This window comes from Musca vetustissima, unplaced genomic scaffold (assembly GCF_032173495.1).
Source record: "Musca vetustissima isolate MV318-11 ecotype Yass unplaced genomic scaffold, APGP_CSIRO_Mvet_v1 utg49006, whole genome shotgun sequence".
Classification (NCBI taxonomy): Eukaryota; Metazoa; Arthropoda; class Insecta; order Diptera; family Muscidae; genus Musca; species Musca vetustissima.
In genome coordinates this window covers 26299-41784 of record NW_026884841.1, presented here as the reverse complement: position 1 = coordinate 41784, position 15486 = coordinate 26299, and the positions used below count along the sequence as shown (strand labels likewise).

Sequence of the window (15486 nt, the reverse complement as noted above, 5' to 3'; positions counted from 1 at the left end):
CTTGGCTCGAGAATTGTAAATGGTTAAATTCTTGCAGGGTTCTGGTTAGTGATATCTCTAAAAGCCTGTTCGTATGCAGAATATCACTTGTGCACTTATGCTTAGCTTCTATTGTATGGCATTTAATTTGCGAATGTCAGTCAATACATTACCTGTGTTACCGGATTCTCTCCAGGCCGATAGACCACATTGTGCTGTGGCCGTTTACGCCCCATATAGTTGACGCAAACAAACTCCAAGAGCGAGGCATAAATGAAACACATACAGACACCATCCCAGACATTCATGGCGGTGAGATTTGAGACGACCGGAAGTGTGCTGCGGAAACCGTTTGATGTCGTGAAGAAATTCAGCATTGTTGTTACACCTGTTGTCGTCGTCGTCGTTGACAGATTGTTGCAATTGCGTTGGGTGTGCATGACACGTACACAATTATCCCCACATCAACAACAACAGCAGCCACGAAAAGAGAAATATACAAAGAAAATTGATTAATAACACAAATATAATTATTATTAATAAAAGTCAATAAAAGAAAAACAGTTTGGACTAGTAGGAGATAATTGTATTGTCACCGAGAATATGGTTATGGTTAGAGGACAACGAACTGTGTATGGGTGGGCTGGGAACACAGAGCGATGTAAAAATATAGACTGGAAACACAGTGTGTATGTGTACGTGTCAGTAGTTACCCTGTAGGAAATGTATACAGTAAATCAGTATTGACTTACTATTGACATTGTCACCAATACTGTTGACCGACTATACCCAACACAATGCATTTTACCATTGACATTTAACATGTGCTTGTCATTGGAAATGAACTAGTGACATGTTCAGTAGTAAGTCAGTAGTTTTTAGATATAGACACAGCGTCACATATGTGGACACGGTCAGTAGTAAGTGAATAATATGTAGATATAGACAAAAGGTCACATATGTCACTTGTAATTTTTTTTATAATTTCTTTTGCTCAAAACATTTTCTTCACCAATTAATTAAATTAATTATCCAATTACCATTAATAATTTAAACTCGCGCTTTTAACAAAATTTCTGTCTATTACCGCCAACATATTTCTAATTAAATAAAAATAAGAAGAAGCATAACCATGCTCAGTTGGCTGTTAACATAACAAATGCTTCTACTTATTACATGGTATGTAGGCAAGTTGTAGAAAATATGGAGACATGTCGTCACAATAGTAGACAAAGGCGATACAACACCCCAACACTCCTTCAGGGTATTAAGAGACACATATATTAGAGTGAGTGACAGATGAATGGTGTGTTGCAATGTTCGCTTATTAACAGACGAATATGGGTATAACAAAATAGTCGGTAGCTATGGTTTTATTAATCGTAATGAAATGAAATGTTAGCAATTGGAATATTTCGATGTTATTTTCAGAAAATCGTTTGTATGGGAAAAATTGTATGTAAGTAAATCATATGTATGTAAGTATGTATGTCTTCTCGCATGAAAAAAGCTTTCTGCTTAATTAAATCAGATTTAACGTTTAACATTGTGTATGTGTGTCTGTATTATGATTTGATTTCTATCATGATTTATAATATATACAATTTCTATATATGTATGTATGTTTAAATATATCGCTGTAAAGAAATACAACACACATTAGAAATACATCACAGTCCATTTGTATGAGAGAGAGAGCAAATAAATATATATGGGAAATTACAAAATTCTTTTAAAATTCCATTAAAAAAATTTTGAAAATTTTTTTTTGCGAGCACATTTATGATTTTTGGTACATAGGTTAAGAAAAATATGCTGATTCGAAATCTGTTCGCGTTCACAAATTCGGATGCTGCGCACAAAAGTTATAGCGGTTTTAAATCTTGTATTTCAAATATATATTAAATGGATTCCTATTCGTTGTAATTCGCGAATTTCTTCACAAATGCTTAAACACCATTGTTTTCTTTGCATACTAGTCAAATCACACTGAAATACGGTTTAATAGTCGCGAAAAACAAATAGAAACATGAAGATATCGGAAAATAAAATAAATTAATTTTTGAATTAAAACTATTTTTTTTTTTTGAATTTTCGATTTTTTTAGTATGGTTAAGAGGATACGGTTTTGCCTTAATCTTCTAAAATATACGACGCTTTCTTCTGCAAATTCTTTTAGATGATTGTTAAATATCGGCAGATTCATCTGATAAGAGTTTCGACGTCATTAATGGCTAAATATATTGCATTTACAATACATAAAAATGATCAATATTGAAAAGCTTGCAATTCGCGAATTAATTGAAATCAGTTGATGCGCATGCGATTTTCGTATAAACCGAATCAATGTCTTTCAATAATTATTAATTTTTCAATGTTTAATTTAGCGGTCAAAGTGTGCCACTCGATGCACTTTACTATGCAAAAACCCTAAAAATGGCTAAAAATCACGCAACGTGCATACGATTTTTATGCGCATCCGATTTTAGTAATCTCCTATGAAAATACGCAAAAGGACACCTATTTTAAAAGGATCGGTTAAGAACCGCGGATGTGCCTCCACAATCAATTTTGGATAAAATACGCATATTATTCGCGTATCGATGTATTTTTGACCTATTTCCACGCAGATTCGCGAATTTGACAATACAAGCATAAATGCATGTAAAATTAATTCGAAGAAAACCGCGATTATTTACGCGAATTTGTCAAAATAAGTTTTTGCAGTTTTTCCCACATTCAAGGTACCTATATCCGCCGTTTTAATGGGCGGAATTGAACATGGATGGGCTCATTAGATCCGGCACGTAAAAAAACTAAAATCACGCGGGGTTCCACGGAATTTGAATGGACTTTCTTAATTTTAGACTAAAAAAATATGTTTTTTATAAAAATTTACGCACTAAATTTTCGTCTTTGGAACCCAATTGCAAAGAAGCTACAGTGAGCACATTCATGAGATATACACTAAACGAAGCAGAATCACGAGTTCTACGATCCTATAATTAGTTTATTCTATTGTCTGGATGCGCATCCTAATTATAAGAAAAATTCAAAAAACACCGAAAATCCGGCTTCAAAATGTCAGCATCCATTTTGGGTGGATGCAGTGATTATATCGAAAAATCATACATTAGAACCATATTGTCCATGGGGTATTCTGCAACTTAGTCACTGATCACATGTGTGTGCGTTGTGTAGTTTAGCCACAAATCGGGAACGAACACAAAAAAACTCGTTGGCTTCAACACATTTACACCCATTTTTTTACATTACCACCATCACAGCTTCCACGCAACTTATTATTTATTACCAATATTTCAAGATTTTGACAAGAACACTTCATTTTATAGAATTGAATTCAAATTATATGCAATATGTTCATATTTCGCGAGTTATAACCTTGCAAACCTCAGCTTCAAGGAATTTAAAAGATTTTTGTAATTTCCCATATGTTATTGTGCATTTCGAATTTAATTGTTATACAAATTAACTTTGATATCAAGATAAATATACATAATACTATATCGATAACTAATCGTATTAGGCGGTCGATGAGGTTTTGCTGATAAATTGAATTTATTAATATTTTATAAAGCGGACTAATGAAATGAACATATTTATAATCAAATGTGACACTTTGACTATTAACAAAGTGATTGCCAGCAGCTATAATAATAATAGCAACGAATGTTATCGTTTATTATAAAGGATTATTACACTATAAGTTGTTTAATAGCAATATGTTATTACATTTATTATTACCACATACAAAATAGATGCCGTTTTTCGGTTTGGAATAATTGGATAATACAGGACTAATATAATTATTATTAAGTTGTGATGTATTAAAATCTGTATGAAAAATTGTAATATACCCTCCATATCATTAAAGTAGATAATTATACCCTACATAACAATACTGTCAGGGTATTATAGCTTTGTGTAGCCCCAAAAGTTCGTAACGTCGCGAAATATTGGTCCTACATTTAAGCACATCGATCATCTCGACTAGCTGAGTCGATCTAGACATGTGTGTCCGTCCGTCCGCCCTTTCATTATAATTTGTAAACACGCTATATTTCAATCGTCACGAAATACTGTATGTAGGATGGGTTCTAGCCAATGAAACCTCCTATTGTTTTGTTAATGATCGGTTGATATTTAAGGCACGAAATGGTCTCTTCAGAGGCCACAGTTATGATAAAAAGAAAGGGGTCTGGCCATGGAATAAGTCTGACTGTTTTGATGAAGATTGGGCAATATTTAGCGGATCAAATGGACTTCTGTGTGAAAAATTACAAAAGTTCTATTCTATGGCGTATATATTTACTCCTGAAGGACATAGTTGATAGTAGTGGTTGATTTTTAAATTGATACCAATTATATTGTTGTATGTGATCGAATCGCGAAGTATCGCGATTATTTTGTAAAGCAGTTTATCCAAAAATACATATGTAATGTAATGCTGTTAATGAATGGGAACTGGTGCCCTTTTTATGAGTTCTCTGCGTTCTCTTTTTTATACCCTTCACCACACTGTGTTACAGGGTATTATGTCTTTGTGCATATGTTTGTAACAGGCAAAAGTAAACGAGATAGACACATGGTTCCTTTTGAGAATATGCATAAAATCACTTTCTAAGTCGATTTGTGCATGTCCGTCCGTCTGTCCGTCTGTCCATGTTAAATTGTAAACAAAGTACAGGTCGCATTTATGATCCGAATTGGATGAAAGTTGCCATAGGTCACTTATTTGGTACATTGGCACAAAATTTTGCAGAACGTACTGAATTTACTGTAACATAACGAGTGTCACGTTTTGATGAAAGCGGTTCAAATTTTGATATAGCTCCCATATATAGTTTCGTACGATTTTCAGTAAATGGGGCACTAAATCCCCAAAGTATGGCCGATTGACACAAAATTTTGCAGAACTTTCTGAAGTAAGTGTAACCTACCGTGTGGAACATCGAACATTCTTAACGTTCGATGTGAAGAATGTATTTGTACGTGATTGTAAAATCACATAGCCCAATATGCCTGCTGATTCTCTTGGAAAATAGAGGGTCAAAGTTTGAAAAATTGGTCAATATTTTTAATACTAGTATATATAAAATATTGCAAATATCGTATCCTATTTACGCCTAAGATCTAATTTTGAAAACTTGCAAATTACTTTTAAATATTAGGTCGGTGAAAGAGAAATCCATCGATAAAATCGGAGAAATGTTAGCAGACGTAACATCACCCAAGAGCTAAAATTCGACCATAAAACTGTTTTAAACTATTCACACAAAGCTGGATTAAAGAAGCTGGAGCAGGAGAAAGAAGCTCGACGTTTGGATGCCACGCCAATTAACATAAAAAATTGGGTGGATCGAATTTCCATCTTTGGCCAAACGGAATGAGATATACCCATTACTTAAACGGATGGTGACTGGAGATAAGAAATGGATCACTAGCGAAAACGATCGTGGTCAAACCAGAACTAACGTCCAGGAAGGAACTAACATCCAGCATTTGGTGGGACTGGAGGTGGATTATTTATTATGAGTTGCTTCCATATGGTCAAACGCTAAATTTTGTCCCTACTGTTAAACGCTAAATTTTTATCCATACTGTTAACAACTGGGCCGTTCGCAGATAGCAATTGACCAGAATTGGCCACCAGGAGTGTGTCGTGTTCCACCAGGACCACGCTAGGCCACACACATCTAGAGTGACTCGCCAGAAACTTCGGGAGCTTGGTTGGGAAGTTTTAATGCAACCGCCATACAGTCCGGACTTGGCACCAAGCGATTATCATATTTTTCTTGCATTGCAAAATTTCTATAATGATAAAAAATTGGTATCTAGGGGGGATTGTGAAAATCGAGTACTAGAGTTGTTTGCAAATAGAGAGCATGACTTCTGCATATATGGCCTAAATCGGACATTCCGAAGCATGATAAATAAAGTCCTACAGTTCATATAAAAATAATTGAATTCTTTTTCCACAACCTAATATTTTATCAAATCTACATTAAATCAGACGATAGGGTCTATAGGAACACTTTTGTTGATATCACCCAACATATGATCAATCCTTTGGTAAAACAGAATCAATCTTCTGGTACTGACAGAGTATTTTAAATGTAGATTCATGTTTTGACATAGCTCCCATAAGATGATGTTAAGATGACCAATCACTCCCAAAAGCATCCTGAGTTCATAAGAATAGGGGTTTCTTCTTATATACATTCATTTACAAGTATTGTGGTTGTTATATATTTGTTATTGTTATATTTTTTTATACTGAGTATACGAGTCCCATGTTCCAGCGCATCCTTTTTTGAAATGATGCCTGGAAAGACTGGTAAATAGCCATTGTTGAACTGCAGGAGTCCTTTGCTAGTAAATCATGGTTTTGAAGACTTGAAGATATTTTGGTTCCCTAAAATATTATATTTCATATGCCATTTAAAAAATTATTTGAATGTTTTATTATACTTTTTCACAACTTGATATTTTTTTCTTCTTGAAATTGACAATTTAATGGAGTTATATGGTATAATATTAATAATGTATAAATTCATTTATAAAAAGTATATATGAGTTAATCAAAATATTTTTTGTAATAACATAATTTCGAAATAATTGTGCCTATTACATAATCGTTTTAAATAATTATATAAATACGTACAATATATTTAAATGCAATGTCGAAATGTGTGGTTGAAAGTAGAAAGGAAACAAGTAGTGCATGCATGTGCTGTTTATAACAAAAAGCCAGTGAATGTTGGAACAGAACAGAACTTGACACAGCTAATGGGAATGGGAGTTAAGAAATCAACCAAAAGTAGTTGGGAAATAAATCAAACAAAAGAATAAAGTTTTTTTCTATTTTGATATTTATTCGATTAAGGCAGAAACTAACGAGTGACAGAGTTCACTTAAACGTTCACTTGTTGCTGTTGTTGTTGCAAGTGACATGGAAAATTACAACGAAATAAACTTTTTCTAATTTACTTCGCAAATGGAGAAACCTCAACAACACTTAGAGACGATGACAATGACAATAAAAAAAAACTCTGCGACGATAAGACATAAAAGTGATTTAGATTTTTTGTTTTCGTATTCCTTTTGGACTTCAGTTGAAAAACTTTTACAATTAATGCTAGTTGCTAACGTTTATAGTAGAAATCTTTTGTTGTTCCTAATAATTGAGATATAATCAGGGCACTTGCGAAGTGCTCAATCCTATGAAATGATGTCTTTTATTTTAATAAAATTTTATATTTACATTTAGTTTTTTGTTTTTTGTTTTTCTTTTTTTTTTTGTATGTTAAGAGCTAACAGTGAACACACACACACGGAAATATACATATGTACTTAGTAATATAGACACACAGAACGAAACGAAAGAGACAGCATAGTTCTCTTGCTGGCTCTTTTATTTTATTTTTTTGTTAAGCATTGTAAAATGAGATCACGATATAATTATAAAAAGACTCTAGCCTAATGTTATGATAGTGGTTGTTGTCGTCGCTGTTGTTGTTGTTGTTGTCGTAATAGTAAGAGTTCTTGTCGTTGTTGTTGTTTGTTGATGTTATTGTTGCTACAATTAACAAAAAAAAAGGAAGAAAATAATAATTATGATGAATGCTACGTACCGATCATAACTCTGGCTGGTACTGCATTCCATTCCAGCCAGAATGTAATAAAGGATGAGGTCACCAATATAATGCCGGGTATGAAAACGGTTGTAAAATAATACGCACGATCACGGGTAAATGTTAAATCAACTTGCAGACAACTGTAATTACCTTTAAAGAACATACATACAGAAGATGGCGTGTTGGCCACATCATCAAAGATTCTTTTTCTATTTGTTTTTTTTTTTTATTTTTTGGTGTGTTGTTTGTATATAATTTTTATAAATACATTTAAGTACATATGTATCTATATTTAGGTATTTAATTTTGAATTTTCTTTATACATTAATTACCTAATCAAGTGGAAATTCTAATAAATTATTCCCTAACATTATTGAGCATTGCTAATCTGTTGATTGTGGCAGAGCTTTCAGTTACTTGCATGAAGGGATCGGAGGAAGTACGAGACTTTGGTTGGTAATTGTATTGAAGCTAAAAGTTATCAGGAATTTTGTTTTGTTTTCATTTCGAAAATTTCGCTGATGATTAAAATCTCCAGAAGTCACATTTTTATCAACTTATAAGAATGAATAATTATGAAAAATGTTTGATAATGTTTTTTTTTTATTCTTTAAAGAAAATTGTATATATTTTATTTCTGTCATTCTAAGAGGTTTATATTTCAAAATTATTTTAACCTATATGGGAATATATTAACACGTTCGCAGACACAAAAAATCAGAGAGCCGCAAAACATGGTAGGCAACACTTTTTTTTTTAAATTGTCGTAATAGTCAAAATCATATCAGTTATGGGTGTAATGATAAGATATTAATAAATATTAAATATAACTGATGGCATCAGTTTGCAGCAGTATGAAAATGAATGCTATAGCATTCACGTCCGCGAACGTGTTTGAGAGGATACGAGGACTACTATTTATATACATTCTGTCATGATAATTATAATGCGATAATATTATCAAAAATGTATTTATTGTTTTGGCCGGTTAAAAATGCCGTACAATGACTTGTCTCCTTTTGTTCGTTTTTCTAATTTCTCCGAAGGCCACCAGTTGATATAGCCCCCATATAATGGTACCCTAAAATATTCTGTATTATTGGGATTTTTAATACGATTTCAAACGAATTGACTGAAATTTGCCACGTTTGGTTCTCATTGGGTATTAACTCTTCCTACCGAAAATGATCAATATTGGTTCGATTTTTAGGATAGACCCCATATACCGGTAACGCAAATATTCGTTATTTTGGGAATTTAGGACACGTTTTTTCAAGAAATTAGGGGTTTCATTGTATAACACATCTCCGCACTAAAAAATTGGATATATACCAAGCAACGGCTCTGATTGGCTTTAACATGGCGAAGCCCAGCCTTAACTATTTTCATCATCCATTGAAATAGTGAGCTGATATGTGCTGTGAGTTCACCGATAGGAACTATAAAAAATGGGTTGAGGGATCCCCGCAAAGTATAAAGGACCGCGATATGCTAATCTGCACTTGGAATGTGCGCACGTTGTAAAGAAGAGGCGCAGTTGTCGCCTTGGCGGATGTACTCAAGATGTACAAAGCCGACATTATTGCCTTACAGGAAATGCAATGGAAAGGTACTGACGAAAGTAAATCAGATGGTTACGCCCTGTTTTATAGCTGCCATGTAACGAGAAATAAAATTGTATGCGGATTTATTGTAAACAGGAGAATAGAAGACTTCGTCTCCAGATTCACTGCAGTAGATGAGCTAATTGCTATAGTCCGCATAAAAGCAAAGTTCTTCTATATTAGTCTCATTTCCGCTCAAGCTCCGACCGAGACAAAGATGATCAGATCAAAGACATATTTTACGAGCGCCTAGAAAAAGCATGGTCATGACATTAAAATTCTGCTAGGAGATTTTAATGCAGAAATTGGAAGGGAAAATATCTTTGGCCCCACCGTCAGAAAATTCAGCCTTCATGAAGAAACATATGAGGTTGATTGACTTCGCGGCAGCAAAAACATGGTAGTTAGCAACATCAGATTCAAGCATTGCAATATACACAAGACCACCTGGATTTCTCCTGATCAAGCAACGCGAAATCAAAATTGATCATGTTGTGATATACGGAAGGAGCGAATATCGAAGCGTATGCCGTTAGTCGAAACCACTCCTTGTCCCGATAATAACATAAATTATTGCACAATAGCGAAGAATTTCCCACTCCCTACAAACTGCAACAGAATCAACAATTGGATACCTAAGATCACCATCAAGAAACCAATGGTACGATCAGGCCTGTCGTAATGCTACTGAGGTGAAAGTAGTCATTGAAAAATAAATAAATACTTTTTGAAAACTATTAAAATAAAGGTTATTTTTTATCAGTCCTCCTAAATATTGCCAAGAATTGGAGTTTTTATGCAATTTGAAATCGCGTTTTATTGGTACACGTTTTCAATAATGGAATTCGGAATTCCTTAGAGTGTAAAACATTTCTTCATAACAAAGTTTCATTTTCTTGTCCATTTGCGGTATTTTGATGATTATTTCAACAGAAATGAATGTAATGTTTTATTACTTCTTGGGGGATAAAAACATATTTGAAGGTCCCAACCGATGATAAGAATATTTGAAGACGAATCTCATTTCAAGTCTAAAGACACGGCCGGAATCCATTGTGGATTGTGAGGAATACCCTCAATTCCATTAGTTAGAACTATTTTTACATTAATCTGATTATATTTGGATAACAACTAAAATATATCATCCTATATAAAGTTTTCATGTTTTTTGCATTCGGAAGGTTCAAACCAAAATGTTCATATTCAATGGCTATAATTTTGCATTTTTGGTTTATAATTTCTGATTGATGAGTATAAGTTCGTAAGTTCAAGTCAATTTTTTTTTTTTACTTTTTGAATAAATACTTTTTTCCATACTCGAATTTTGTAAAATTTATTTTATTTTTATCACATTTACAAAATATCTCGTACTACCTACTATCATGCCATGTCATGCTATTAGAATAACTGAAAGTCTTTTGAAGATATATGGGATATATGGAATCACCTGACAACCATTTTCCTGGATAAAATTTCAAAAATGTTTTATTTCATTTCAAGTTTTTCTTTTAATCTAATAACGCGTAATAATTTATCGTTTATTTTAAATTAACTAAAAAATATATATATTTCGAGAATTTAAGGGGTTCATGCAAAAACAACATTAATTAAATAAAATAATGCCAAAAATATTGCAGTGAATTTTTGTATTTAAAAAGGTGGTCTCAGTTTTAAATATTATTGTATTTTCAATTTCAATGTGGACTGTACCACTTGAACAAATTTTTGGGTTGACTGTTGAATTTTGTTTTTGTAGTGAAGCATTGGTTAAAAAATAATGAAAACGAATCTAGTTACGATTAGTTGTATTGATTCAGATTTTCTTTTATTCTTTACATAACAGCATGGGTGGGTGTTTGTTCTATGGATAAACAGGCTTTTACATACAATGATTAAATATCGAAATATGTCGTAGCGTACCACAGCATGAAATGTCCGTCTGAGTCTTAAGGGAGAATGACAATGTGATAAAGAAAAATTGTAAAACAATTTGAAAACTAATAATTCGGAAATGAAATATTGCAGGGGGATGGAGGCTGTTTATTGAAAAATTAAAAAAAAAAAAAAAAATAATAATAATAAATAAATAAATCACAAAAAAAATAAAGGATAAAGGTAATGAAACAAAAAAAAAAAAAAAAAAAAAAAAAAAAAAAAGAGCGAAGACTACCAGGCATTTTAATGGTGTTGATATCACTCTCTACTAAAGATCAGAAATCGGAATCAGAAAGCAGAAGATATTTTTGTGGAGGAAAAATGCAAGTGTGTATGAAAAAAAATAAAAATAAATAAAGTGAAATCAATTTGTTTAGAATTTTTTGTTTTGTAAACTTCATGTGCTTATTATGTTTCAAATTGGCAATAATGTAGGTGTTGCAGATAATTATGTTTGGTAATGAAAATGATAATATTTCTGTTGAGTTTTATTGGAATTTGGGAATTTTTGGAATTATGTGGATGTTTTGTTGCATTTAAAGGGGTTTCTTGTGTTATGTTGGGGTAGAGGTTTGTTTCTGTATTTTCGTTGTTGTTGTTTTGTTGGTACGATACGATATTTAAATAGGCATTTGATTGTTTTACCTATCATGGATCTAGCCGGAACAGCATTCCATTCTAACCAGAATGTTATAAAGGATGACGTCACCAATATTATGCCAGGTATAAAAACGGTGGTGAAATAGAATGCTCGATCTCTGGTAAATATTAAATCAACTCTAAGACAGCTGTAGTTCCCTTCAGAATTGTAAAGTAGGAAATTTGTAAAGTTTTGTTTTGATTTAACGAATTAACTGGTATTCAATGTAGTTGTTGTTGTTGATTTTTTGTTTAATAATTAGAACATATTGTTATTTATTATTTTGTTTCTCTAGCTACTAATTAAAGGCCAACAAACAAATTAAATGATATATTGAAATATAATTTGGAACAATTTCAAAACGCTTTAATTAATTTAATTACAGAAAAAAAAAGAAATTTAATAATTAACAGCTAAGAATTAACAATTAATTTAAACAGCTGCAGCTGAATTGTGATGGCAAATGTAGTAAGAGTTTTTTTTTTTTAAATTTAATTATTTTTATTGTGAAATTAAGTTATGTATCTATATACTACAAGAAAATGAAAATATGAACAAGAACATCTTAATGGAAATATGTGTATGTATTTGGGGCCAGTAATTTGCTATACGTGGATGCAGTTGGTATGTAATCATCAAAGTTTGATGGTTTTCCTGTGGATAGAACATTTGAAGTGTTACAACTTTAGTGCGGGATAATTGTGGGTAATGCTTAAGTCGTTCCCAAACCCTGAGGAGATAATTGATTGGACTTCAGTGCCAGAGGGGTAAATCACTGGACGAGCAGTTAATAGCTCAAAAATTTTCACGTTTAGTGAGGATACCCCCACCAGGATAAGAGGAGATTGCCAAAATTCGCCAGACATCACCATTGTGGCACTGATAAATGTCACATATAAATATCATCGCCTCCGTCAAAAGGTTGTTTCAGATAGTTTACCAATCACCGCTTCAGAGAGTTTCCCATTTTCTCAGATCCTCGGTTAGCTGAGAGAAATTTGCCTAAAATCATGGCTACTGTTACCGCACGCTTCATAGCTGACGAGAACTTAACCTTGAAGGTGGCTAGACCACCTAAAGCAATGTAACATTGTCATCGGAACATGTAAGTTGGGGACTACGTTAAAGTCACTCTCGAATTATGGTAAAAAGACTGACAGGACGGCTTTCACATTTAACGGCGTAACTGTGACAGATTCAGACCCAGACCCGGCAATTCATTGAGAACCCCGAGAGTGACAGGGCGAAAATGAGTGTACTACGTCTCATAAGGGCACTCTGAGCCGAGGATGTCATCAAAAACGCTAAGTCATACAAAGCATTAGGCTCGGAGGGAATACCCGCCATTTCCACACATATAATCAGAAGGATTAACCTGAACAGGCCGTGCAGTTGACCTATCGAAGGCGTTCGATACCGTTAGCCATGCCAAGGTGTTCGAGGACACAGAAAAGACAAAGATTTGTAAGAGGTTAAACTTCTATATAGCAGATCTCGTAAAAGTCTTGCATCTGAGGAATATGAAAATATCCGCCACAAAATCAACAGCCACAGTGTTCACCCCATGAACGTATGAAATGAAGCTCCCACTGAACATAATGGTCGGTGGAGAATTGATTCTGACCACAAACTACCCCAAAATACTGGGAGTAGCATTCGATAGCATTTCAAAGTCGTCTGCGCAAGCCACTGCTTTAAGCGATAAGCTGAGATGTAAGAAAAAGGTACTCAAGTCGCTAGCGCGGCATGGAAACCAGGGTGCGCAAAAATTCGCTCGCGTATGAATTCTTTTTCATTCTATCCGTTTTGTGCCCATTTTACGAATGGCGATAAATTCTTTACCAAACGAGCATTCGTTAAAGAATGTTCGCACACATATAACAAATAGTTGTTGGACATGTGTTTTGTTATTCCACACACTTTCTGCTACACACACATTCATTCGTTGTGTGTGTGTTTACTTGTTTATGAAATTTTTGTTTGTTGTTGTTTTTAACAGTGCTCGCGAGCATTCGCGAACATTTTTTTTTTAAGCTTTTCAAAAGGATGTTCTTCAGCAACAAATGCTCGCGAAAAAAATGAACCGACGACGCTTGCAGCGAAATTTTATCGTTCGTGAATTTTTCGTACAATGCGAACCTTCGCGAGAGATTGCAAATGCTTGTTCATTCATTGCAACTTTATCATTCGCGACAAATTGAAAACATTCGAATTATCGCAGTGAGCATTCGTGAGAAAGAGCGTATTTTATTCATTCTTCGCACCCTGATGGAAACAGTAGCCAGCATTTGAGCAGCAGATTTGATATTATAGCTTCTGATTACTGTTGCTTTTTCAATTAAGTTAGTTTGTGGTTTTGTATTGTATCGATCTAATTCTAATTTAAAATTGTTGTATAATTACTAATCGCCGGTTGGTGATCTATCTGTAGCCGGTATTGTTAAAAAACTCCTAACCCGCCTTCGTCCGGTCTTTGGTGTGTACATGGCTGTGAGAGACATATTTGGAGACCACCCCACATCGCAGCAGAGGAAATGCAGCTGCACCGACAAATACAAGTAGTATTAGCTGAACTAAGATCAGGATGGTGCAACCGCCTCAATTCCTATTGGGCAAGAATTGTATGTATGTCTACAGCATCGGAGAAGCTACCAACCCTCCATTGAAGATCTACAACTAGCCGAGGACCATAGTGAGCTAAACATTGCACACCTGATGGACAATTCGACATAATTCCTACGATTATGTTTAAATTTAAAAATAGTTTAGTATGAAATTTCGGCTTATCAATGTTTAGTTGTTTCTCAATAGGAAGCATTTCACATACCATTGTCATTATATGTTAGATTCATCATCAATCGCGTATATCTAAAGGACTTTTACACTTGTCCAAATCTGATGACATACAGTGGAATCGATTGTATTAGAATTCTATGACGATGTAGTTGTTCGTCTGGGAGGAATTGCTAAATTTAGCATAGAGTAGAGTTTTATTTGCAGTCACGCCATGTTAAAGAAATCGGAATTGGTTCTCGTTTTGGCAAAATGGATATAATTTGATATTTTGGTTTCTCAATGGGTGAAACATAATTTTGACAAAAATCAATATCGGTCCAGAAGTATATTTCGATAGTTTGGAGTTATCATTGGATAGCAAATTTGCATATATCATCCATATAACGGTACCTCAATCTTCGGTATTTTGTAATCTTTAATAAATTTGTCTCCAAACGTGGTCACAATGTAGTATTTCTGTGCATTGGGCATTTCGAAATATCGTTGAAGAACACAGTCGGCATAACTTTTTGTTTCTGGTTTCCAATTCCACTTAGTTTCCAACTACACTATGGTGAAAGTTATAAAAACTTCGGAAAGGTCAAACTGATAATGGCCATTATATGCGATCGTAAAAATAAGTTAATAATTTTTACCATCGCATATAATGACCATTATCGCCGGTCCGTCGGCTGTCGTTGTTTGTATGTCACAGCAAAATCGAGCGTTGTAAATTTTCTATGTTTTTAATATTTATAATAATACATGGTATAAAATGTGTAATAATAATTTTAAAAAATAATTGAAATCTTAACTACAAACTACCATAGAGGTTGCATGCATTTCAAAAAGTATACGTTTAAAGGGTTATTAGTAATGTGACAACACTTAGTTT

General features: G+C 33.6%; 1 protein-coding gene across 1 annotated transcript in view; it reads right to left on the bottom strand.

The window, feature by feature from the left end:
* Positions 1-15486, bottom strand: part of LOC133331900 (uncharacterized) — a gene marked incomplete at both ends in the record, with an annotated part of 57860 nt that overhangs the window by 16513 nt on the left and 25861 nt on the right. The window contains 2 exons of the mRNA XM_061540290.1: positions 153-367; positions 7635-7787. Coding sequence (XP_061396274.1) covers positions 153-367; positions 7635-7787 — 368 coding nt within the window. The remainder of the gene's footprint in view (positions 1-152; positions 368-7634; positions 7788-15486) is intronic.